The following is a 27612-nucleotide window of genomic DNA, read 5'->3' on the forward strand; positions in this document are numbered from 1 at the left end:
TGGGTCGGGTTGGCGGGTTGACGGGTCGGGTTGATGGGTCGGGTTGGCGGATTGGCGGGTTGACCCACCGCCTAACTTGTTTATTAAACGGGTCAGCCGGGTTGGCGGGTTGGCATACCCCTAACACAAACCCGACCCGTTTAATAAACGGGTTAGGTGGGTCGACCCGTTTATTAAGCGGGTTCATTTTTTCCAAACCCGAACCCGCCTAAGAGGCGGGTTGGCGGGTCGTGTGAGGTTTCGCCACCCCTACTTAGCCATAAGTGACATCCTTGGCGCAAGGTTGAAGCTGGGTGCACTCCCCGGTGAGTATTAGTGATCGAATTTTTTTTTCCTTGAATTATCAAAGAAAAAAATTGATAAAGTTAGACTTTTGTTTGGAAGTTAAAAAAAAAAACAGAGAAAAAACCTATATCAGAAAATTTCAGAAACTCAAAGCTTGTGCTCGGAATTAAAAGAAAAAAAATTAGCCCCTTAAACGAAAATTTCGCAAAGAGATAATACAGCCGAAAGAAGGAAAAACACCGAAACACCAAAAAACCGTTAATAAAAAAAAGTGAGAAAAAGGGTAAAAGTAAAAAAAGAAATAAAAAAGGAAGAAGGTAGATATTTCTCCAAAACCCTTCTTGTTTTCCACTCCGACTGCACAAGTTTCTCTCTTTCGGCCGTTTCTTCTCTCTCTCTCTTTGGTCGGCGAAGCCGCTTTTTCCCCTTTTTACATTTCAAAGACCTTCCCTTCCCGGGTGTTCTCTCTCATTCCTTCCCACCCTCCGGCAAGCGATCCGGCCCGCGAAACCCCTTCCCCTATATTCAGAGTCGGCGATGTTCCTTCCGGCGGCCGCCGCCTCCAACAGGTCGGATGTCGCCGCTCAAACCCTTCCCGCCCGCGTCCGCAAGACCATCCAATCCATAAAGGAGATCGTCGGCAACCACTCCGATCATGACATCTACTTGATGCTGAAGGAGTCCAACATGGATCCCAACGAGACCGCCCAGAAGCTCTTGACTCAAGGTCCGGCCCCGGGTTTCTCTCGCTCTTTTCTTCCTTCCCCTCCCTTTCCTTTTTGTTCCTTTATCGCGCATTGAATTTCTTTGGTTCTCGGTTTCTTTTGTTTCTTCGGGCGTTTGGATTCGTTTTTTTTTTTTTTTTCATTTGAGGTTAGTCTATCGTTTCTAGGGTTTATCTTAGTGCGGTATTACGCTTTGGAATTTTTGGGGTTCTTGGTTCTTTGTGTTGCTTCTTTTCGGGCGTTGTCTAGGGGTTGAGTTCGAAGCTGCTAGGGTTCAAGGTTTTTTTTGGCGGCAATATTGAATCTTGAGGTGGGGTTCTACGGTGTAGTTTGGTGTTTCGTAGAAGATTTTTGTTTTTCTTTTCTGGGTGTTTCTTGATGCCTGTTGATATTGCCAAATTATTTTACCTCCCTTCGCGAGCTTATCCCATGCTGGTTGTGCTTATTCTCTGGAAAAGATGTCATTCGTGGAGGATTTTTGCAAAGCGGCTGTTTTAATCTGTTGATATGTACAATACGATCATAAGTTTACTCTTGAGTGTGGCTTATGGCATCAAATTTTATGACCCCAATTTTACGCACACAAATTTGATATTGGGACCAGTTCGTTATGGGTTGCCTCTAGGTAGATCCGTGGGCTAAAACGTTGGATGAGTGGATTCTGTTGTTGCAGGTTCCTAAGTCTGGGAACAGTTCCAGTGGGTCTAATGGACATGTACAGGGTTGAACACACTTGTGAAAGGTTTGGACACGTTCTGGGAGGTCAGATATGTGAAACAGTCCATGGATTAGGACTGCACCGCTCTACCAGATGCGGTTTGGGTTCCTACTGCTCAACGAGGTATGAGAAGGCTATAGGCTACTCCTAAGAAATGAAATACTATTAGGGAGGTCTCAGACACCAGGGATGGAGACAGATCAACAAAACCATGTTGATGGTACTGACGTCGGATTCCGCGATGCAGTATGACTCCGTTCTCGGAGACAGAGTGCGTGAAGGACTTGAGCCCTTGGAGAGAGGCAACCCGGCCTCTAGGAAGGAGTAGGGATGGCAGTGGACCGGGGCGGGGCGGGGCGGGGGACAAGGTCTCCACCCCCGCCCTGTCTCTAAAATGTAACCTTCATCCCCGGTCCACCCCCGTGACGGGGGAGACTTTGGACCTCCACCCCCGCCCCGTCTCAACATTCTAATTCCTGCCCGCCCCGCCCGGTCCGGTCCCCGCCCCACCCCGCCAGAGCCTGTGGTGATGGTCGAATGATGGTTGCTGGCAAGAGTGAAGAATAGCAAACATGGTAGTGCTAAGGGCAAACAAAGCTAAAACAACTTAACAACAAAAATTTAATGAAGACTTATGAAATATTCAGAATAAAATTCTGATAGCTCTGATACTTCTAAGTTTCCTATTAAAATCATATAGTCATCACCATTCACAAGAATACCCACTTCATGCGATTACTGATAGTAGAATCATAGAAAATCCTCATAATGGGCAACCAAACAGTCACATTCCTCTAAATTTGATAGAAAAATAGAGACACTATTGATATATACGCAAAAATGATGACAAACACAAAGCATTATCCACTTACAATTCAAGTTTATGAAAAAAAACCAAGCCGATAAAATTTATATTCATAACAGAAAATCAATAATGAAAACAGATCAATCATCTTCAATGGCAACCATAAAGGACCAAATTTGGGTTTCAAATATGACTACTGTTAGCATCAGAACAACCCAAATGGTACTCCAATTTGAGAACCCATTAAACCATCAGAGAGAGAGGGAGAGAATACCAGAGATGGAATAACAACAATATGACAAAAAATCCAAGTCCTCCAGCAAGAAAGAGGGACTGCAATATGACAGCAAACCGAGATCAAGGCATTGAAGACGGTGAGGTGTTGTGAAAAACTCTCCTCCGTCGCACGCGTGAGAGAGAGAGAGGCTTGGGGAGGCAACGATAGAGATGGAAGGAGGGAGAGATGGCGTCGGCCGACGGTGGTCGGTGTCGGCAAACGGTGGTCGGTGTCGGCAAACGGTGGTCGGTGTCGGCGACGGCCCGACTCCAACGATAATGCAGATGGGGAAGCCGAAAGGGAAAGAGGCGACGGCCCGACTCCAGGGTTAGGATTTAGGAACTTAGGGAGTTAGGGTTAGTAAACAATAAGAGAAAATATAAAGGGGATGGGATGGGACGGGGCGGGGATGGGGATGGGGATGGGGATGGGGATGGGGATGGGGATGGGGATGGGGCGCGGCGGGGCGGGGCCGGGACGGGGATGGGGCGGGGCGGGGGAACATGCCAGTCCATCCCCGCCTCCATCCCCGCACAGGGATGAATTTTAACCTTCATCCCCGCCTCCATCCCCATTTCATGCCCTCCATCCCCGGTCCAAACGGGGCGAGGCGGGGCCCCGCTTTCCCCCGGTCCACTGCCATCCCTAGGAAGGAGTAGGCCACATCCAAGAGAGAGAGAAGACAAAAAAAATGTGAGAGTAGAGAGAGACGTTACAGAGGAGAGAGTAGGGGACGATCAGGGAGAGAAGAGGGAGAGAGAGAGAGAGATGAGATAAACTTAATTCATAAGTTGTATAATCTAGCATAAAGCCCCAACAAGAGAACCCCGGGCCTCTATTTATAGTGCTTGGCCTAAAGTTGGGTCCAGCTACAATCTGAAAAGTAAATCTAACCTTAATCCTCATAAACAATAGTCAAAACCAGACGTTCCTGTTAAAATGTAAACTGTAATATATATATATATATTATTTAATATTATTATATTTTCTTTTTCTATTTTTCTTTATTTTCTTTTTTAGCATCTAGTTCAATAGAAACTAGATATTTGATCCAGTCAAGTTCCTGTTGGAACTTGACTGTGCAAATAGCTGTTGGACTGTAGTCCAACAGCTATAATAAATGTTGTTGGACTGTAGTCCAACAGCTATAATAAATGCTGTTGGACTGTAGTCCAACAACTATAATAAGAGTCTCTTTTGGAGAGCTCAAAATGAGCTCTCCTCTCTCTTCCACTTTTTTGTATATATAGGGGTGAACCCCTTCAATGTAAATTACTATGCTTCTTAAGCATTTTGTTCATGAATAAAATATTATTTATTTTTCAAGTGTTCTTCCTTTTATACCCTTTTAAGGGTCATGCTTGTAGTGTCTCCAATAGACACTTGTTTGTGAGTTATTCGTGCATTTGTTGAAGACCACCATTTCATTACATGGTATCAGAGCTACGAAATCCTTAGATCTTGAAGTGCTTTCGCCTCGATTTTCGTGCCACATTTACAAAAGGTGTTTCATCACCTTGTTCTTGGCTCAAGAAGATTTGTTTGAAGAAAGGCGAACTTGTGTTACAAAAAATTTTGGTTTTGTATCCTCTCTTATTCCCTTGTCTACTTTTTTTCTTTTCTTTTTATTTTTCTCTCTCTCTCCTCCTATTTATTCCTCTCTTACCCTTGTAAAAGATGGATGACAATGATAAGATCACCATCATTCCTATGAAGCTAAATGATACTAACTATGTAATGTGGGCTTCGATTATGAAGCACCACATTTGGGGAAAATGTTTATGGGGTATAGTGGATGGTTCCGATTTGGAACCTAAACTATCTCTTACCAAGAAAGAGGGTGATAAAGAGGTTCCTTTAACGGAAGAAGAGAAAAGTAAGGCGTTAGCCACTTATGAAAAGAAATGGAAAGAGTGGAGGATAGGGCATGCAAAAATTATGTCATGGCTCATCAATAACATAGACATTAAAAAATGCTCTAGTCTAGCTAAGTTTGAGCATGTCGATAAGGCTTGGGAATACCTCAAAAAAATGTATTCCCTTAAAGATATTGCACATGTATGCAATTTACAAGACAAAGTTCGGACAATGACTCAAAAAGATAAAACTATTCGAGAATATTATAATGAGTTGTCCGAACTTTGGGAAGAGTTGGCTCTTCTTGAGCCCAAATGGCATTGTGCCGAAGATATCGAGCTTCACCAAAAGCAACTCGATATGGAACATTTCTATCAATTTGTGAATGGTCTAAGGCCGGAGTTTGAATCCACCAAATCAGCCCTATTACATCGTGGAAAAATTCCTTCTATTGTTGATACTATAGAAGAGCTCACTATGGAAGAAAATAGACTTAGAAAAAGTACTCCAAAAGTTGATGATGACTTAGTTTTAGCTGTATCTAGACCGGGGAATCATACTCGTACTTACAAGCCGTCTCATTTTGGAAGGCAAAACGGCGACTTTGATAAAAGAAAAGTTATTTGTCATCATTGTCATGAACCGGGGCACTATAGGCCTCAATGTCCAAAGTTAAAAAGAAGAGAAGAAAAAAGAGTTGCATCTGTTGAATCCGAGTCAAAAGATCAAGATGCACCTGTGTCTATGGCTCAACTGATGGAAATCCTTCAACCTCTTCTCAAAGGGGTATCCTCCTCAACCGAAGCCTCAACTGGAGCGGCAATTGCATCTTTCTCCGGTCCAGGTAACTTTCCTTGGCTTTTAGATTCTGGTGCTTCTTTTCACATGACCCCAAATGTTAATAGTCTATCCGAATGTCTTAAAAATAACTCAAGTGTGTCAAAGGTTTTTACAGCCGATGGCACATCTCTTGAAGTAAAATGAATATGATGTTTTGAAAATCTTCAAAAATCCATTTTTTTTTTCATCCCAGAAGTTAGATATATCCCTAAACTTAATTTGAATCTCTTTATCTGTCTCGCAAATATCTGATTATGGATGTAATATATCATTCTCTTCTCATGCTTGTTGGGTACAGGATCTCCAGTCAGGGAAGCTGATTGTGGAAGGCCATAGAGAAAGATGACTCTATTACATGGACTTTTTGGAATTACCTAAGAATGCATTTTGTTATAATATTCAGAAATTAGAATTGGATTTATAGCACAAAAGACTTGGCCATCCTCATATGTCTAAAATTCAATATTTTCCAAGTTTGGAAAGATTTTGTAATTCTAAAATTTTTTCTTGTAAAGACTGCATTCTTGGCAAAATGAAAAGGTTACCATTTCTTAGTAGAGCTTTTGTTTCCTCACGACCACTTGAGTTAATACATTCGGATGTTTGGGGCCCCACACTAGTTATTTCCAAAGGTGGTTATTACATATTATGTCATTTTTGTTGATGACTTTTCTAAACATACTTGGATTTATTTTCTTAAACATAAATATGGTGTTTTTGCTAACTTTCAAATATTTCATAAAATGGTTAAAAATAAGTTTAAAAATGATATTTCCGTTTTTCGCACTGATTCAGGGGGAGAGTTTATGTCCAACGAATTCAAAGACTATCTCAATTTACATGGTATTACACATCAAAGATCATGTCCACACACTCCACAGCAGAATGGCCTAGCCGAACGCAAACATCGACACATTATGGAAACTACTAGGACATTGCTAATTGCAAATCAAGTTCCAAAAAGTTTTTGGGCTGAAGCGGTCCTAACTGCCACCTACTTCATTAATAAGATGACATCTTACTCATTAAAGAATACAACTCCAATAGAAAAACTTGTTAATTTAACTTCAGATTATTCTAGATTAAGAGTCTTTGGATGCAAATGTTTTGTTTTTACCAACAAAAATGACAAACTCTCTCCTCGTGCAATCCCATGTGCCTTTTTAGGATATGCTGATAATAAAAAAGGCTACAGGTGTTTCAATTTTCAAAATGACAAATTATATGTGTCAAGAAATGTATCTTTTTTGGAAAAAGAAAGCTTCTTTAAATTTGAAAAATCCAAGGATGCCACTGAATACTCGTTTTTAATTGATCCAACTTCAAAATCCAATGAATGTGATGTTGGATGTGACCTTGACAATGATCAAAGTCCTATTGTTGTTGAAAATGATAATAATGAAGAGCAAATCCATAGGGATGTTAGTCTACAATATTCAAGACGTAGAGAGCAAAATCTTCCATGTGCATTACAAAAATACTCTGAAGTCTCACCTAGAAGAACGTCTAGAATCTCTAGACCTCCAGAAAAATTTGTGTCTTATGAATCTTTTTCACCCACGTATAGGGCCGCCATTACATTAATACAATCATATGTTGAACCATCATCCTATTCTCAAGCCAAAAATCATATAGAATGGATAGAAGCCATGAAAATAGAATTGGATGAACTAGAAAAGGCCAATACTTGGACGATCCAAGATATCCCTCCAGGTAAGAAACCTATAGGCTGTAGGTGGGTATACAAAGTCAAAACCAAAAGTGATGGGACCCTGGAAAGATATAAGGCCCGTTTAGTAGCAAAAGGATATGCCCAAGAGTATGACATCGATTATGAAGAAACATTTGCTCCTGTGGCACGTATGACCACTGTTAGAACTTTAATAGCCTTGGCCTCCATTAGAACATGGCCTATCTTTCAATTAGATATAAAAAATGCTTTCCTGAATGGGAATCTCGTTGAAGAAGTATACATGGAAGCCCCACCTGGTATTAGTATCCCTAAGGGTAAAGCTCTTCGTCTAGAAAAAGCTCTTTATGGTCTTAAACAGGCTCCAAAAGCCTGGTATGACCGATTTAGTCATGTTATGCTTGATATTGGTTTTCAACCTTGTTTAACTGACACTGCTTTGTTTGTTAAGAAATCTGATACAGGCATCATTATTCTTCTTCTCTATGTGAACGATATGATCATCACCGGAGGCGACAAACAGGGAGTTGCAAATATCAAATCTCTTCTTAAAACTCACTTTGAAATGACTGACTTAGGTTTATTAAGATATTTTTTAGGCATTGAAGTTGCTTATTCCCCTCGGGGGTATTTGATATCTCAATCTAAATTTGCTCTTGATATCGTTTTCAGGTCTGAAATTACAGATGATAAGAAAGTAGACACTCTAGAAGTTGTCAATGTTAAAATGAAAATTGATGATGGAGAACTTCTTGATGATCCTACTCCTTATAGACAACTTGTTGGAGCTCTTTCTTATCTTTCCATTACTAGGCCAGATATAACTCATGCGGTTCATACAATCAGTCAGTTTCAGCATGCTCCCACCTCCGTGCATATGGGAGCAATTTTGCATATTATTAGATACTTAAAATCCTCTCTTTCACGAGGACTCTTTTTGTTTGCTTCATCTTCATTAAATTTAATTGCATATACTGAAGCTGACTGTGGAGGTGATCCCAATAATAGACATTCAACTACTGGTTTTGTGTGTTCCTAGGTGAAACCTTAATTTCGTGGAGGTGCAAGAAGCAACAAAAAGTCTCTTTCCTCCACCGAAGCTGAATACAAAACCATGGTAACCACCACTATGGAGGTTGTTTGGCTCAGACGATTGCTAGCGGATATGGGAGCTAAAGCAACACAAGCTTCAAAGATGTGCTGTGACAACAAAAGTGCGATCTACATTGCAGGCAACCGGACATTCCATGAGCGCACTAAACACATTGAGATGGACTGTCACTATGTTAGAGAAAAATACTTACATGGAACCATTGATCTGCCATATGTTACATCAGAATATCAATTAGCAGACTTCTTCACCAAGCCTCTCGCTGCTCCCATATTTCACTTACTCTTAGACAAACTTTCGTTCATTGTACCGTAAGTTTGAGGGGGAGTGTTAAAATGTAAACTGTAATATATATATATATTATTTAATATTATTATATTTTCTTTTATTATTTTCTTTTTCTATTTTTCTTTATTTTCTTTTTTAGCATCTAGTTCAATAGAAACTAGATATTTGATCCAGTCAAGTTCCTGTTGGAACTTACTGTGCAAATAGCTGTTGGACTGTAGTCCAACAACTATAATAAATGTTGTTGGACTGTAGTCCAACAACTATAATAAGAGACGTTGGACTACAGTCCAACGTCTCTTTTGGAGAGCTCAAAATGAGCTCTCCTCTCTCTTCCACTTTTTTTGTATATATATAGGGGTGAACCCCTTCAATGTAAATTACTATGCTTCTTAAGCATTTTGTTCATGAATAAAGTATTATTTATTTTTCAAGTGTTCTTCCTTTTATACCCTTTCAAGGGTCATGCTTGTAGTGTCTCCAATAGACACTTGTTTGTGAGTTATTCGTGCATTTGTTGAAGACCACCATTTCATTATAGTTCCCTCAATTTTGAAAAGTAGGTAGCGCCCTCTTCTTTCCCTTTCTTTCTCTCATTTCTCTTTCACTATGTGGCCTCTGAATGTTGACTTTGTGACTCCTCTAATTTAGCCACTTTTCTTTTTTCCTTCCTTCATGAGCCAAGTGTTCTAACAAGTTAGAAAAGTTTTCCCCCTCGTAGGGAGCCCTCTTTGTATGCCATGTATCCTTCTTGTGGGACCCATATCCTCTTTCCTTGTTTGAATTGGAAGATGACATGTGTCCTTTGATTTTTTCACACAAGCTAGAATTGCCCTCCATGGGGCGTGAGGTGGCATCTTAGATTTGGAGTATGGATCCTAGGGCATCTTTCATAGTATGGGCTCTATAACAAGTGCTGAGCTCTTGGATCTTGACCCGACTCACTACTCTATAAATAAATGAACCACAAACTAATATCAAAACCCAATGTATCCGTTCCATTGGAGCAAAATACCGAGACATCAAATCCTGTTGAAATCAAAAGAACACTAAAATAAATTAGGGCCAATTTCAGACTGCAACATAGAAGGAGATATATGCGGTTGTGTTGCTGGATATACGGTTTAGTTTTTTTTTCTTTGGTAGTTGACTCATCTTGCATGTGTTGGCGAAGTGCTAATGCTGGTATATCCAGTCGTTCTTTGGGACATTATGGCTCTTGAGGTGATTGAGTCCTGTCAGATAGAAAACATGTGCATGAGTGCAGACATGGCTCTTTGAGGTTCTCATAAGAAAGTTGCTTGGACTAAAGAATTTGTTAGAGAAACAGTTGGAACATGAGGGTTTGAACTGAACAAAGTAACATGGCCAATCATGTGCATTCGAAAATTTGAAATGCCAACTTTTGTTTTGATCACCTGTGAAGCTCTATCTGAGCATTAGCAAATCATGACTGATTCAAAGATCATGATATCACGGTTGTACTAGTAAGGCATTTTCATGCCTATGTGTTACTCTATTATGTGAATTATGAGTTCGAGTCATTTATTTATTTACTAGTGCTTTATAAGAAGTTGAGACCATATCTTTACGAGGACATTAGATTCTCTTGCATAGGAATTTAACCCCATAATCATAGATCAGGGTGATTGTTTGTAAGGGGTATGTGACATGAAAGTCTTAAGCACTTGGAAGGGTTTCTTGGTCGCTGTCCATAATGTTATCACTTGTTATTGAAGGTTTGTTTTTCTCCTAATGCTCGAGTGTGGTGAATTTATATTCTATGTTTGGGTTGCTTTTATGCTAATCATTGTGTTTATAATTTATGCTATAGGCATCCGAAGCACTTAGGCGGAGTGGGATGCTCACTTCTTGAGATGTCCAGTTCAGAAGCTGGAGGCAACTTGTTTAAAAAATGAATAGGAAGTGGTTAGGTATTCCTATTAATGGAAATCATGATTCCCCATATTTAGGAATTTTGATTCCTAGGATTATTATTTTTTGATAGGCAAGCTGGGGTTAGGCAGACCCCTACCAGTTATACAACTATACCATTAGGTTTTGAACCTGCAACATCCCAACACAAGGTCACGTGCACTAGCTGCTCCTACCAGACAAGCGGAGCCCCGTTGGTGATTCCTAGGATTATGGAATTGAGATTCCTCGATATAAGAATATGGATTTTTAAAGCAAATTTTACATAATTTTATTAAGTTTTTATCTAGTAAATTTATAATTTACATCTTATAATATTTATTTGCACGTGTTGACAACATTGAAGCTGTGTCATATTGGTATGGATGTTGGTATGTGGTATGGTAAAGGTGTAGCTTGTGCACACAACTGGTGCAGGTGGGTTGTGTGCGTTCTTGTGTGTACAATATTCATAGAAATGTTTAATATATCCTATATATATGTTTGTATGTATGCATATATGTATATATCATCCAGCACCAACACCCAGAAGTACCAGCATCAGTACGGTAGATGGAATTGTAGAATATGTGTAGACTTGTATTTCTTTATTATTTTTTAATGGTTTCACTTTTTTTGTCTCAAATATGGCATACATAATTATTGTTTTTGATTGTCACGTGTAGATTTTGATGTTGTTCTTTGAAATAAAGTGATTGTGGGTGTGTTAATAAAGCTCATATAATCTATCTATTTATTTTTTCCTACTTCCTTTGCTTCCCTATCACTTTGTATACAAATCTTGTTTTTCTTCTGAAATAATTCCTCACATAGATCCTTTAAGTTTTGTTGCTTCCTGCTTCTAATTTCCATGCTATTTCCTGCTTATTAATTGATGGTTCCTGTTTTTTGTAATTAATGTGTTTACAAATGACTATATCCAACATGGATTAATTATCTAATTTGTTTGACAGATCCCTTTCACGAAGTCAAGAGGAAACGAGATAGGAAAAAAGAGGTATTTTGCTGTTGCCAATTTGTTAGTTTTAGCAGTCTAGGGCATAGTTGGCAAACCTGGTCAGTTGACTCGGGAATCGCCCGAGTCAACCCGGATCGGACACCAACTGGGTCACGATTCAGAACTGCCAATCCACATGCAAAAACAATGTTTTTTTCATGCATTTTTAATGCATAATTCCCATAAAAGAATACTTGTTATAAAGAATTATATGTTTTTAAATCATAAATATTAACAAGTATGTTTAGTTGAATACTTATATTAGCTTAGTCATTGATGTCATGTGCTAAATTTAGTGATTATACAATATGAATTTTGATTTTTTCATATCTTAACACTAGAAAATGTATAGTCCTAACTTGTCCAAGTTACCGAGTCGACCCGCTGACTCCCGAGTCAAGGGTTGGGCAATCCGACTCCGAGTTACGAGTTTGCCAACTATGGTCTAGGGCCTCCATGTGAATAGTTCTTATTGAATGGGTGATCAATTATTATTGCATCTGTATTTTACTTAAAATTTTCATATCTATATGATTTGTGTATATACCCATATATGCTGTAAGTTTACACATACCATTCTAATTTTATCTAAACCTTTGAATTGGTTAACTAATGTTAGTTATGTCATATTTATATGAATCATATGTACATGCATATATGTTGAGATGCTTATCTTGTTTATTTGTCGACTCAGAATACAATTCAAAAGGGTCCTACAGAAACAAGAAAGCGACCAGAGCCCACTGTACAAGGTGTTTGGTTTCATACACAGTGGGATCGGAATAATCGGAGAGGCAGCTTTGCTCGAACTAGTGTGCCGGGTAATGAGCAAACCAGGGTCAAGGTTATTATGGTTATGTTGATGGTTGCTGTGTTCTTCGTCATTTAGAGAATTATCTTTATGGATTTGATAATTGACTGCTGATTGCACTGAACGTAGGTTACATTGAATCTGTTACATTCTTGTTCATGCCTTTAGCAGTTGTACATTTAACTGATTCTTTTTCTATTATGAAAACTTAATATATTCACTAATGGGTGGAGGTAGGCTGGTAGATGAACCAAGATAATGATAACTCGGCTTGATTCAGTTCATTATTGAGCTTGCTTCAGGGTCTTTGGGCTAATGAAATGAGCTTCTTTTGAGGTTGACGTGAGCTTGTTATGTTTAAGGAGTTAATGAGTTGCAAGGCTTTCTGAGCTTGACTTGGTCTTGGGTAGGCTTGTGTGTGTGTGCCTGTATCATAGTCACCTATATGGTTCAAGGCAATTTCTTGTTGAGGGGTTTTTCTCAGAGTTTTTTGTCAATAATTGATTTTTTTCGGGGAAAGCTTGTAAGTTTAAATGTTTAAAAAATATAAATAATAAAAAGATAATAAAATAATAATTCTCGTATCATTTTTCTTGCAAAACTATAAAGAAACAAGTTTTAAAATAAAAGACACAAAAAATAGAAAAAGTAGGCTTAAAATACAAAAACATAAGATGTTCCCCAAAATATTGCTTAAATATCATGATACTGTTGCAAGATTTTGAATTCTGGTGTTATTTTGACAGCATGACGATATATTGCCGGTAATTTTGGCTTACCCTATATTTTCAAAATATTGGCGATATCGGTGACTAATGGCCTGTCTGTACATGCAAGTGTATGACTTTAATATATTTACCAGAATCTTTTGAATCCAAGGTTGATGCTTTGCAATAACTATCACCATCAATGGTTTTTATCTAATTATGCAAAAGTTTTGATGCAATATTTATTACTAGGGAAAGAAAATAAGAAATAAGAAATGAAAATATGGAAGAAACAAAGACTGGACATTCCTCCCCAGTAAGCACCTTGAGAAACCAAAATGCTGAACATGTTGGAAAGTTTTTTGTGCTGGAAACTAATGTTCAAGATTTGGTGGATATTTTTGCTGTTTGTAAATAATCTAGTTGCAGTTTGTATTGATACCCATGTGTCACTTGAAGAAAGACTTAATCTTGAGATAGAATTTAATGGGTTAACTTTTTTTTTCTCTCTGTATGAATGTACTCTATTTGATTTGAATTGCTTATTATTATTATTATTTAATCTTGAGGATTGATTCAACATGACATTTGGTGCTACTGTTCTTATGCCCTAGGTTGAACATTGTTATTTCGTATGCTTATGATGGGTTTTAATATTTAAATTTTTTACTTTTTGATGATAACATGCTACAATGCAGGGGTGAATCAAGAGTTCCGTGTGGTACAAGATAATAGACTCAATCAAAACTCAAATAAGGAAAACAGATCTACTGCATCACATTTGCCTGCTGTAAAAAATGAGAAACCGTCTTCAGATAATTCCAAACTGAGGTAAATATTTGCTTTTCAATAATATGCTTATGCTGTGCGTAATGCAGTTATTGGCTTATGGCTATCTTTTATAGTTAAGTCTGTGATAATTTTCGAATGTTACATTTCAATTCTGATACTTTTCAAATTTAAGGTTGTACATTTATCAAGTCTAAGTTTGTGAACGAAGAGTTTATTTGCTAGCTAGTTTAGGCTTTCACAGATGGAAAAGTATAAATCTTTTACGTAATGTAACCTATGTCACATGGGTGCGGGGGTGCGGCACTTTTAAAAAACTTGGGTGCGGCAAAAATAAAATAAATAAATATATATATATATATAACTTTTAAGTTTTAACAGTTAACAACAATAACACTAATGAAATAAAAAACAATTATCACAATATCATCAAATCAATTCATCATCATGCATGCAATAAATCAAATTAACAATCTACAATTCTATTCTATTCATTACTTTTGAGTCTTGTGTTGAAACTTGAAAAAGTATCCTACTTCTGATTACTTTCAATAGACAAAAAACGTATCCAAGACTTGAAAAAAATGAAGCAAAAATAAAGATCTTTCTCTTGGAAGAAGGAAGAAAAATACATTCATGAAAAATGAAATAAATCTAACATATTCTTTGCAAATTTTGGGAAATAGAGTTGCATGTGTGTGTGCAATTCTGTCAAACCACAAGAATTGCAAGCTGACCTTCACGGGTCTGATGCAAACAACCCTGGGCAATGCCCTATATCTTAGTGTGCATTGCCCAAATTAAAACGGAACAGTCTAGCAAAAGAATTGTAAGAGATATAGCATGGTCAGTGCATTTGGTTTCAATACATGATAGTGGTAGCTTCTGGTTCCTATTTTGACAAAGTACTTGAAGAAACACAATGTAAGAGATTGGTTGCATGTGATTGCATCCAACAGAGACCGGAGTGTCTATGAGATGAGGTACTTCAACATTGCGGAGAATGAGGCCAACGAGGAGGATTGATGGTTGGTGTTCTCAGAGAGAGAGGTAGCCGAGAGATTGAGATGAGTGGAGAGTGAGATTGAGAGATAGATTGAAGGAGAGAATAATGTACCTTGGAGATGGAGACTGAGTTCGCGCTCGCCGGACGGTAGCAGGCATCGGTGTGTCGCAGCTCAGCAGCGTCGAAACTTGGAAGACAAGAAAGAGGGCAAAACAGTTTTGCTCTAATCCTTAAGCTCAAGCCCATTTCATCAGGCAATATTTTTTTAAGTCTAAAATTTGGATGAATATGACCCTTGGTGCGGTGTGTTGACCACACCCAGGGTCGGGTTGACCGCACCGGGTGCCGCACCCGCATCGATGCGGGTGCGGCACCTGGTTGGCCGAATCCCTGTGACATAGAATGTAACATTTCACATTGTCAAAAAAGATAATGAAGCATCATAACATTGCCAATGATTAGCAATAGTATATAATTGTGCTGCAGTTAAGGAATGAGTCATCAGCACATGATACGAGATGATGAGAACCATTTTCAATTTATTGTTAGGTACTTTTTACAAGATTGAAGAGGCCCTAGCTAATGGCAAAACCCTGAAGACTGTAATTTAGTTTGACTTCCATAGGGTTTCATGTGCTTCTTTAGCTTCAAACAAAATGACTTTGCCATGGATGTGCTTTTTGGTCACATTAACTTTTTTGTTGAATTATATCTTTCCTGTTGCCCCAAGGGGGGTTGGCGTAGTGGGGTGGGGCCTTGGCTGCTAGACAGGCAGTTAAGGTTTGATTCCCATGGGTGTTGCCCCTCTGCGCAAGCCAACACGTAGCATAGGCCCTGGGGGCAGGGGTCCTAGCCTCGGAGTTTTACGCTGCCGGCACGGTGACCATTGGTATGGCAGGCTGAGCCAGCACAACCAGGTCTTCGTGCCAGGCATGGTTTCTTCGGGTTATAAATAAAAACAATCTTTCCTGTTTGCTAGGACTCTTTTTCTTCAATCCCTTCCATTTACCACACTTCCAATAAAAGTATAGTTTCTGCTTAACAAAAAAATATGTTGCAAGTGGAATTATCAAGGCTAAATGATATATTAGGCTTGTCATCATAATGCATGAAAAATATCTCCCTGTTTGTCTTCAGAAGTTACAGCTAAATAGCACGAATTGCTAAATTATTCCCACTACTTATGACCTGGTATTTATCTCAAATGTTCAGAGGTACGACGATATGCTGCTAGGATATCAAGATTCAGTCAGGCCAATTTTTAGTGGCTGCTCATTTAGAGTTGCTATTTTGGGACATGGGTACGTAAGACAATTGTCTTTTATGGCTATAAGAGATGATATATTGGGACGACTGTGGAAGAGAAACACCTGTAAAGTTATATTCTTTATAAGAGTTGGACAAAAAATCACTCCAGGCCACCAATTTTTTTACATCTAAAAGCATCCATTGGCATTTCAGGGCAGCCATCGTGTAAAATATACATGGGAGAAGCTTTTACAACAATTTGATGGGTTTGGTTCATCAAAGTGATGCTGATTCCATGGAAGTGCCCTGAAAATTATTCAAAAATTTGAAAAATAGGCTTGCAAAGGAATCTTGGTTTCATAAAACCACTCAAACCTCAGGTTACATCTCTTCTGCATTGATCAAGTTTCCCAAGAGAAACTTCGAAAACCTTGCCTCTTGAGAACTTTTTGGAGAACCACATCTTTTAAAACTTTAGTCAACAACCACATCTTTTAAAACTTTAGTCAAGAAGCTCTGATCATTGGTCTGGTGTGAAGGTGAAGATTCTCTATCCCCTTACATTGCCAAGTCTGATCCAGAGTGGCACCCACGTTTACAGAGAGAGCTGCTAAGGAATCAAAGCATAAAACCTAGAAGCAGCACTCCACAAAATAATTCATAGGGAAGGTTGCAAATAGCCTGCCAACTTATCACCTATTTACGGAAAATCACCCAATTTTCTATTTAATGCATTGAAATGCTTTCTTTTTCTTAATGCATTTCAAGTACCTGCCTAAGGTATGAAATGACTTGGCTGCTGTTAATAATAAAAAATTAATTGATAAACAACTCATCTTATGTTCTTTTGTAAATAAAATGAAGATTGAGAATGTTTTATTCATTTTATTAGTAAACCATAGTGAGCATGTTGATTGATCTTATGACCTTGTACCAAGATGAAAAACTCAGGCAGTTGAATGTAATAGCTGAAAAGTTGGGCGTTTTTTGTAACTTGCCTATTTCATATCTATGGCAGCTTGTGATCCTAACCAAGGGACTGGTTATTGTGACCTGCCACCAATTATTCATTTACCGGCCTTCCCAATATACTGGTTCCGTTTTGGTTCAAATGATCCTACCTTCCTTAAGGGGTCTTTGAGCACTTGGCATTCTGCTACTTGCAACCTCATCCTTGTCTCAGTGTTCCTAGCTTCTGCTAACTGAGATTTGGTATCATTATCTTCTCAGCCTATTAATTGAAAGCCATCATTTCTCTGATGGTTATCTGTTCTGCAGATTATATGGCCTGAACATACTCTAAAAACTTTGTTTAATATCTAAACAAATCTTTGGGAGGGAGGGAGGGAGGGAGCTTGCATTAATCCATTTCCTCACCTGCATATGCCTCTATATGCAACTGAATGCGACCTTGTTTGCCTGCAAACTCACCTATCTATATACTGTTCGTGTACATGAAAACATCATTTTGAGCTTATGCCTTTTTATTTTATCTTTTTAGAGAATTTGTTTGGATAAATATTTAGCTCAATCAGGTTAACTGTAACTATTCCAATTCAAATGTAGCTCTATGCTCCCACCCTATTATATATTTTAGAGGCACCCTTTTAAAGATTGACAACCTAGACACACAACACTCACAAATGCTCTTAGCTGCAGCAGCTGGGCCAATTGTGTTTCAGCTTATTTCTTTTATCAGTTAAGTAATCAATTGAATCGTGCAAGGTGACTATAGGCTTCCCAGGTTGTCCAAAGTCCAAACTAGTGGTATTGGTTCTTGAGTTTGATGCCTCTGGCAGATGAACATTTTGTTTTCATCTTTTATCCGGTTTCCATATATGGAGACTGCAGTCAGCTACATTTTCTGAATATAAACAAATCTTTCTCCTTTTATCTGATATTTGTTCTTATGAAGAAGGGATGCCATACAAAGGACTATCCTATTCTTCAACTTATTACTGCTACTAGATTGTATTCCTCTTCATATGTGCACTTAGATGCTCATCTTCTATTTCTTCATCTTTCTGTAGCTCTCCGGGAAAATTAACTGATCAAAAGAACTCCGATTCCAATGGAAACTCAGGGTGCCAGATTCCATCTCAAGACTCCCACGGGGCTTCTGATTCTGGCTCACATTTTGTGTGTGATATTAGTTCCAAGGGAAATCGTTTGCCATCAGAAAGCAGAGGGGCATCTGTCTCAACCTCATTGTTGAGAGTAGGACGTACGCTAAGTTCTGAACGACATTCTGAATCATTGGCAACAACTATTTCTGTGGCAGGGGTTTATTCTTCATCAAAGGATCCAGTTCATGTTCCGTCTCGTAATCCTCGATTGGCTGGAACAGTTGGAACAATTAAACGTGAAGTTGGAATAGTTGGTGCTCACCGTCAATCATCTGAAAACTCTGCTACTCATTCATCTGTTTCAAGTAATTCCTTCTCTGTTTCAATTCTGGTGAAGGATATGCCACCAACAAGCTCATCGTCTGGGAATGCTGCATCTGTGGCCAAGAGTGATCAATACAGTCAACCGGCTGCACACAAATCTGTTTTGCCTGGTTTATCTGTCAATCGGCCTATTGTGGGCAATCAATATGGCACCAGGGCTCATCAACAACATGCTGGTCATCAAAAAGGTATGGGTTTTATAACTTACATTTGTTTTCTTTTTTCGCCTTTCCATAATCTCAGTAAAATTGCTTGCTTATGTTGATTTGATGCTAAACTAAAGTGTGCTTTATAAGGTATGATCATACAGCAGCTTGATGCCTACTGTAGCTTGTTAAAGAGGCAACTTTTTTCATCATTGACACAGTTTCAAGTTTAGACTTGTCTGACCTGTTTTCTTTTTACTGAATACCTGAATACAAATGTTATGCTGTAGTGCTGGACGCTGAGTTTTTTCAAAATTTGAACAACGTAGACAACCCAATGTCCATTGTGCTGTGCTCCCTGTGTCTTGTAAGTGCCCAAACCATTGTTGCTATGCTTTTGTGGCACCAAGATATGTCGTGTCCTGGTGGGGGAACTTAGCAGGTGATGGTGTCGCACTATGATGCGCTGGTGATGCAAAGCCTCAGAGGAACCTGCAAATGGGATACACAATCATGGAAGGAAAAATATATAAGTTCGTCCTTGTAGCAAGATTGAAACAGTATGATTAAGTGCTTATTATATTAAATGGGGGCAACCTCCTGAACAAATACAAGATGGGGAAAGTCCTCACGCTTAACGGCATTGACCTATGGGACATGTATGCCTTTTGATTGAGAACCTACTTAATCCCAGAAGAATTGTTTAGAACTGAAGGACCAAACCACATTATTGGCATCATGATTCTGCATTAATGATCTGCAGAATACAGGGTCTTTTAACTCAATAACTGCTCAGGACTTCAGGTATGGTCGCATTAGGCTGGATGCATTCTTCATGAGTTGTACATACTATGAAAGACATTTAGGATGTCGCAAAAATGACATGAAACATCAAGTCAAGCGCACACCTAGAAGTTGAGCTCCCATCTTCATCTGTGCAAGCCTGTAGCAGTTCTGGCTCAAAGACATGACCATATGATCTTTTTACCTTTAGATAGTTCCTATGGTTGCAGTTTTCATAGCTCGGTTCTGTTTGTCCTTTTCGTAGCCATTGAATGGATCATCTTGTGATAGTTTCTGAAAGGATATTAAACTCCCATGTGTTGACTTAGTTGTGGAAAACTCCAGGTTTTATTTTAGCTTTTGAAGGCACTTCTAGTGATTAGTCACCTTGAACTTTAAAAATTGTCTTTCATATCGGCAGCTTAGAACTTTATTCTCCAATAAAGTAGAATATGATTTAGATTCTTGCTTATTTTTCTCTTCTACCTGAAATTTTAGGTGGTTTTTGGTGAGTCGCTGAAAAAAAAATTGTAGACAACTAACATGGTGTAAAACACCTGAAATGTACAGTTCTTTCTCTAAAATTCTGACTGCCAATCTATGTCATATAGTGTTGATTTTTGTTGTATTTGGAAATTCTAAAGAACTTTGTACATTTAAGTTTGTGAAATCAAATATGGATGCTTCTATTTCGACATACCATTATCTTTGATTTCTAGTATTGCAGTGACATACATAGGAATGCTCCGAATATCCATGTTGTGACTTATAAGGCCTTGGGCCTTCCCATTATGATTTTCTAGCCACCATAAAAAAATCATATTCAGACACCCTTTTGGTTGATTTTTTTTTGATAGAGATTGATCTACTTTTGTTCCATGAAAAATAATTTATGGAATGTTAAAACCTCTAGACAGTGTCATAATTACTTACCTGAGAGTAGGGCTGGTAAATGAGCTGAATGAACAGAATAGGGCATGTTCGGGCTTAAGCTCGGCTCATCCCTGAACGAGGCAAGCTTAACATGTGCTGGCTTGTGTAAAAAAAATTCATGTTATTTATACATGAAATATATATTTTCTCTATATTACACTTGAAATTTGAAGCATATATATTTTATATATTAAACTTGGTAGTGCATATTTTACATCTATATTTTTCATGCATCCTTCTCTCTTTATATATATATATATATATATATATATATATATATATATATATATATATATATACATACAACAACAACAACTACGCCTTCATCCCAAAACAATTGGGGTCGGCGATATGAACCAAAAAAGAAAATCATTCTGGGTCTTCCACATGAATCCTTCTTCTCCAATCATTTCTATCCAATGCCATGTCCTCGGTGAGGTTCAAAGCATTCATATCCTTTCCTATCATCTCCATCCATGTCTTCCTAGGCCTACCCCGACCTCTTTTAACTAATATATTTTCCCATTTCTCCGTCCTTCTAACTGGAGCATCATTAGGCCTTCTTCGAATATGTCCAAACCACCGTAAACGATTCTCTCTCATCTTATTTTCAATGGGTGCAACACCTACCTTCTTACATATCTCCTCGTTCTGAATCTTATCTTTTATTGTATTTCCACACATCCATCTAAGCATACACATCTCAGCTACACTCATTTTTTGAATATGATGTCTCTTGGAAGCCCAACATTTCGTACCATATAGTAAAGCGGGCCTAATAGTCGTCCTATAAAACTTTCCCTTCAACCGCAATGGCATTCTACGATCACACAACACTCCAGTTGCACTTTTCCATTTCATCCACCCAACCTTTATCCTATGATTTACATCTCCATCAATTTCTCCATACTTTTGAATGATAGATCCCAAATATTTGAAACAATCATCCACCAGTATTTTTTGCTCACCAAGCTTCACTGCACTTCCATCACTACTTCGTTGCTTACTAAACCGACATTCCATATATTGTCTTACTCTTACTCAACTTAAAACCTCTTGCTTCTAATGTCCGTCTCCATAATTCTAACTTAGCATTAACCCTAGCTCTAGACTCATCAATCAAAACAATATCATTAGCAAACAACATACACCGTGGCACATTTTCTTGAATTGATCTCGTAAGCTCATCCATCACTATAGCAAATAGAAAAGGGTTTAAAGCAGATCCTTGATGTAACCCAACCGTTATAGGAAAATTGGTTGTCACCCCTCCACAATATATATATATATATATATATATATATATATATATATATATATATATATATATATATATATATATATATATATATATATATATATAAAGCTCACCTACTCTGAGCCAAGCCGAACAATGTGTTCGGGCTGGACTCGTTTAAGCTAAATGAGCTGCTCGTGGCTTGGGTTGCCAGCTGTATGAGCTGATCACGAAGAAGCTTGTGATCAGCCGAACCGTGGTGAATCGTGAGCTGATCTGTTCATTTACCAGCCCTACCCTGAGAGAGAGGGCATTACCTTGAGTATGTCGATACATAATCTGTGTGGGTATTTTCTGGTGGTAGTTTCATATTTTATCCTCATAATTTTCAGAACTTGACAATGACTTGTGTGTGCCTTTGTTTTGTTATTTTTCCGTGCCAGCAACTAATATGGAATGGAAGCCTAAATTTTTGAGCCAAAAGCCAGTCGTTAGCACCCCTATAGTTGAGATAACTGCTTCCAGCATTTCATCAAGTAGTGGTAGCTTAGTTAGGCAGCAAGAGGGAGTTAACCACTTGGCAGAAAAGCTTTCACAAACAAATGTCGGTGAATATCAGCATGTAATTATACCAGATCATCTTAGGGTACCAGAGGCTGACCTGACACGATTGACATTTGGAAGCTTTGGAGCAGTATTTGATGCTAACATGATCTTCACCCCTGGGATTCGGGAGTCTACGGAGAGTGAAGAAGCAAAAGATGGACCTTCTGAAAGGTTTGTGCCGCTATCATTGTCATTAAATATGCCTTTATTTCTCTCCTTTTCTATCCATAGTGTAACATATGAGCAGTATGGCAAAACCAGGCCAGTCATATGAGAAAATGAACGATTGGACCGGTCGTCCATTATGCTTGCAAAGAAAAACTAGCTCGAACTCTCTGCTGCTTGTTTTTTCTATTTAATGTAATTTTACATTATTTTTATCAAGCAATGTAATGTATTTTTTGATTTTCTTTTCATATTTTGTACCAATTAGATGCTCATTTCTTGTTTTGTTGAATCACTTTGATGATTGACCATTTTTTTTCCAAGCATCAGAGTACAATAGAAAAATGTAAAACAAATATATTGGGATGAGAATTGTTTCAATCACGATGTTTTCTTAAGAAATACCCATTTCGAAGAACAACTTAGACAACCCTTGCCAATTACTCAGCAAGATCAATACTGTGACTGTGTTGTTTGACTTGAATAAGAAAGCTTGAGTTAAACTCTAGCTCTTTCTTCTCTCGTGTCTCTTATCTGATAGTTTATATCAGTCTTTGGTGAATGAACTGACTCTGGTTCTTTTGTGCAGTTCAACAGATGATGCTGTGGTTAATCCTGGAGGGATCTCAGGTGACCAGGTAGTTTCGCAGGATGATCAACCTGGTATATCTGGATCCTATTCGCCGTCTCCTGTTTCATCTGAATGCCTATTGCCAGAGGAAAAAGAGACATCAAATGTGCAGAACTTGGAGAACTATGCAAATATTGGACTAGTCCAAGGCCACAGCTCTTCTTCCTATGGACCAGCAGAGCTGCAAGAACAAGATCCTTCCCATCTCCAAAGTTTTCCGGTCAGTCTAGTTTGTCAAAATTATACATCATTAATTTTTAGTCTCATTCAAAATTCGTTCATTTTCCTTTTTTTTTTAAATGTGGCTCCTATTAGCAGGAGGCAATGACTTTCAAAATTTATGTGATATGGTAAGAACGAACTAAGAACCTAGGATCCCAATTAAGAAGTTAGGTTTCCAAAGTTGAAGGCAAAAACTGTCATACTATATGATACATCATTATTGCTCAAGCTTAACTAACTAAACTGTTGAGAAAGTGGTTTAAATCTTGTTGTAATAAGAAACTAAGTGTCTAATGGTCTTGGTAGTTACCTAAAAGACCTGTACATCTATGAAAAATGAAAATACGCATTGTGGGATATGTGATTGTGTGGACATTGTGATTCTGTTCTTCTTGGAAGCATGCTTCAATATCTCGGAAGCGGGCTTCTGTAGCACTTAGCTTCCTGCTTCTACAGCAGCCTTTGAGGGAGCAAGCTTTCAAGAATATGTAAGAGCTTTTCGTTTACCATGTTAAACATCATTTTCGCTAGCATTCACATAAATGCTCTTGAAGGTGACAGTTCCACCATATAGAAATATTAACCATTATTAGTCTAAATCTATTTATGTTGTTCATTAGATTTGTTACGTTTATGGAGCATTATATCAATTTCATGGAACCCATATTTTTTTATCCAATCTATGATTTTGAATCAGTATAGAACTGAAGTAACCGGGTCTCTTCTGATTTATTGAGAAAAAGAAATAATTTGCTACTTGCAGCATGGTGGTGTGTTTATTTTTTCGCAAATCATGTGACTGAAATAATCATATCATGTTTACAACAGTGTCACCTGGTAAAGTCTCTGCTGTTACCTTTTTTTTCTTGTGAGCAATAAAATAATGCTCCTTCCCTGTTTGCATGCTTTTCTGGTTTTCCTTCATGTTTCATTTTACTTTGGCAACTTCAAGTCATTTTGGCTTTTCTGTCAAAATTGAATCTTTACTTCTTCCTCTTAAGCATTTCTCATCATTCATTTTTCTGCTTCTTCAGCATCAGGCTTACATCCATCCAACCGGTTATGACACACCATTTTTCAGACAGGCTATGGATGAGAATGTGAGAGAACAGGGAATGGCATCGCCACAGGAGGTGATTAACCATGGTCAGCATAAGTTCTGCAGATTATTTGCCAAAACCTACATATTTTTCACTAGGATGTTTTTAGTCTCCATCAAAATTTGGTCAATTTCTTTTACAATGTCTGTTGGCTGGTTTGATGGTGGAAACTCCAGAAAAGGATGTGCTAGTCCAATCCTCCTCCTGTTGTCTGGTTATGTGTACTTCGGATTGCATAATAATCCTTTGTTAACCCCCACTTCTAAAGGAAAATGATGGCCTGGCTGTGGAGTCAGATGGCCACAATTTTGTGTTGCACCTGTAAACTAGCACTCCAAAACATTTTGTGCAGATTCGTGGACTCCATTAACTCTGCATAAACGTCCAAACCAGGATTTTTATGTTGAGTTTTGTTCATTATTCAGTACTTTTCAGAAGAAGAGTACATGAAAAAATGTAAAAAAATGGCTTTGCTATTTGGTTTTGTAAGATGATGGAGAACTGAACATTCTTTTCAATGCTGTTGAAATTTATGGTGGTTTTGGTCTGTTTGTCTTTGTGCTTATTGCATATGACTGGATTATGATAAATTTCTCTCTACTTTGTTATTTAAGCAGTCCTGCCTTTTTTTTTCAGACCCTGAATTCACATACAAATGGTGCTACTCCATCCACGGTCGCCATAGTGCCGCAGCAACAGATGACACCAATGTATTCACAGCCTGCTGGTGTTCATTTGCCTCAATTTCCAAATTTCATTCCATACCGACAATTTTTATCACCATTATATGTGCCACCTATGGCAATGTCTAGCTTTTCTGGCAGCCCTGGATATCCTCATGCACCAGCAGGCAGCAGTTACCTGATCATGCCAGGGGGTACCTCACACCTTGCTCCAGGTGGTTTGAAATATGCACCTGCACAGTATAAGCCCATTCCTGCTGCTAGTCCAATAGGCTATGGAAATTACACTAACCCTGCTGGATATGCAGTCACAACACCAATGACACTAAGTGGCACTGCTGGTGTTGACGATGTGTCCAGAATCAAGTACAAGGAGAACAATCTCTATGTTCCAAATCCACAGGTGAAGTACATTAACATGTCCTAGTTTTTTTGGATGGCAAGTTTTTGCTTGATTGGGATGTGTGAAATAGCTTCCAGTTAGAGTTGTACTATCTTAAACAAGGATTCTCGGGTTGAAATCCCACCATAGGCTATTTCTCAACCTGGGACAAAGAAGAATATGGCAGGCTATTGCTCATGTTTATACGACTTGTACTGAAGAATCATTTGAACTATATTACAGTGCCTTGATTGGAAATTGGTTGCTGTAAAACCTACTGGGTTATTGACCAAAGATGACCTAGGTTGTGCAAAAACGTCAATAGATGATTCCCAACTTTGGTCAGAACTACAGCTTGGAACTGCTGTTTTAATATATGCTAGAACTATAAATGATATTGTGCTGGCTCTATTTCTAGCATGGTCATGTAAATCACAAATTTGTGTTCATTTGACTTGAGCTGAAAACATAATATCCTTTTTGAACTGCAATGATCTTTCTGAAGTGAATGGGCCATCAATCATGGTTTAAGGCCCAACTTAATGTCCTTCGGATATTGGAAGTTTTGAGTTCTAGTTTAGGGTGCATTCAAGTGGTTTATATGATTCATTACTTAAAGAACTTGTGATGAGTTCTCGATATTTAATGTATAATGATATGACTATGGTTCGCGTGGATAATAATATTTGATGTTGACTGTCTACTTTGAGATTTCGGTGGGGTTATCTGGTTTTCTTGTTCTGTGGTCCTGATTATGGGTTTGTCCAAGCTAAATCATCCTCATATAATATTTTGATCTTGTTATCTTGAATATGTGCCCTGGATCTTCCATCTTGATTATGACGTACTGTTTTTGAAAAATTAAAAATGAAAATGTAATGTTCCCATGTTCTTGGTTGCGTCCTCACAAGATAGGGTGTGAGTCCCCTTGGGGAGTGCCGACGTGGCAAGGATGAGGGTTATTGTCATCCTTTCCAAAGAGGTCGAGTCTCAATTTGTATCCGTGCTTTCTGAAAGTTAAATCTTGATCAGAGTTACCAGAATCTTCTTAGGTAGGTGGGAAGCACGCTTCCGAAACTTCATGGCCCACATTTCTTCTATGCTTCCCACACACATGGTCTATGTTTTCTATATGCTTTTCTCACATTTCTTTTCATGTTTTTCATGTATTTCCTCTCACGCTTCCACTCACTTCCCATGTACTTTCTCTGAATTGATAACCATCATTAACAAAAATTTAACTCTTTTAATGAATAATCATGAAATATAAGAATAATCAATTTTATTTTATTTTTTATTTGCTTGTTCGATTCCTTTCAGTTACCATATTGCTTCATTTTTATTCTTATTTCACTTTGAAATTGATACTTCTCCTGCTTCCTGCAAATTTTAAAATGCCTCGCTTCTCGCTTCTGCTTCCCTTTCTCGCTTCTGCTTCTTAGTTTGACAACCTTGATCTTGACATCCATGTCTTTTCTCTTTTGCTGGGTTTTGGCCAGTGCGGTCGAATGTTTGTGACATTGCTTTTACCAGGTTGCCTATTAGCAGGAAACTGTTGTTATCATTGTGTATTCATACTGTCATTGTTTACATACGAGAACAGCATCTTTTAGTATTTTCAGTCCTGTTTACTCGTTTCCCTTGCATTGTGTGACTGATTTATGTGACGCTGGCTGTTTTCTGGCAGGCTGAGAGCTCTGAGATTTGGATTCAGACGGCCAGAGAACTTTCTGGTTTGCATTCTTCTCCATATTATAATCTGTCTGGACAAGTGCCACATGCAGGTTATGTGCCCTCACATACGGGTCATGCATCATTCAATACTCCGCAATCTTCACATGTGCCCTTTGCAAACATGTATCATCCTTCGCAGCCAGCAGCAATGGCCAATGCACACCACTTGGTCCACCAGCAATTGCCCGGAATGGGTGGTGTTGCAGCAGCCTCTGGTGCTCAGGTTGGAGCATATCAGCAACCGCAACTCGGCCATCTGAATTGGGGCAACAATTTCTAGCTGCCAATCATCCACGCTCGATAGATTATGGGGAAAAGAGCCTTCATGGAAAACTTTCTGTAACACAAACTCTTGTTTAATATTTTGATAATGCATGCCAATTTAGTCTTTTACATGCAGTTTTTCTCCGCTTGCACATGGCAGCAGAATGAAATTCCGTTTTATGGTGGA

The 27612-nt window shown here is 38.4% G+C and overlaps 1 protein-coding gene across 2 annotated transcripts; it reads left to right on the forward strand.

Annotated features, from left to right (window-relative positions):
• The first annotated feature begins 629 nt into the window (after positions 1-629).
• LOC149846900 (uncharacterized) lies at positions 630-27612 on the forward strand. Of its 2 annotated transcripts, XM_089996647.1 has the most exons (10): positions 630-1012; positions 11485-11528; positions 12223-12349; positions 13745-13877; positions 18120-18727; positions 22082-22415; positions 22999-23260; positions 24297-24395; positions 24999-25448; positions 27115-27612. In XM_089996647.1, exons 1-10 carry the CDS (start codon positions 823-825, stop codon positions 27439-27441), a joined length of 2574 nt encoding a protein of 857 aa, XP_089852773.1. In that variant the 5' UTR covers positions 630-822; the 3' UTR covers positions 27442-27612. The 2 variants fall into 2 exon arrangements, with proteins under 2 accessions (XP_089852773.1, XP_089852774.1); XM_089996648.1 differs by lacking the exon at positions 24297-24395.

The sequence above is a fragment of the Nuphar pumila genome, chromosome 2, assembly GCF_984573655.1.
Source record: "Nuphar pumila chromosome 2, dmNupPumi1.hap1.1, whole genome shotgun sequence".
NCBI classification, from domain to species: Eukaryota; Viridiplantae; Streptophyta; class Magnoliopsida; order Nymphaeales; family Nymphaeaceae; genus Nuphar; species Nuphar pumila.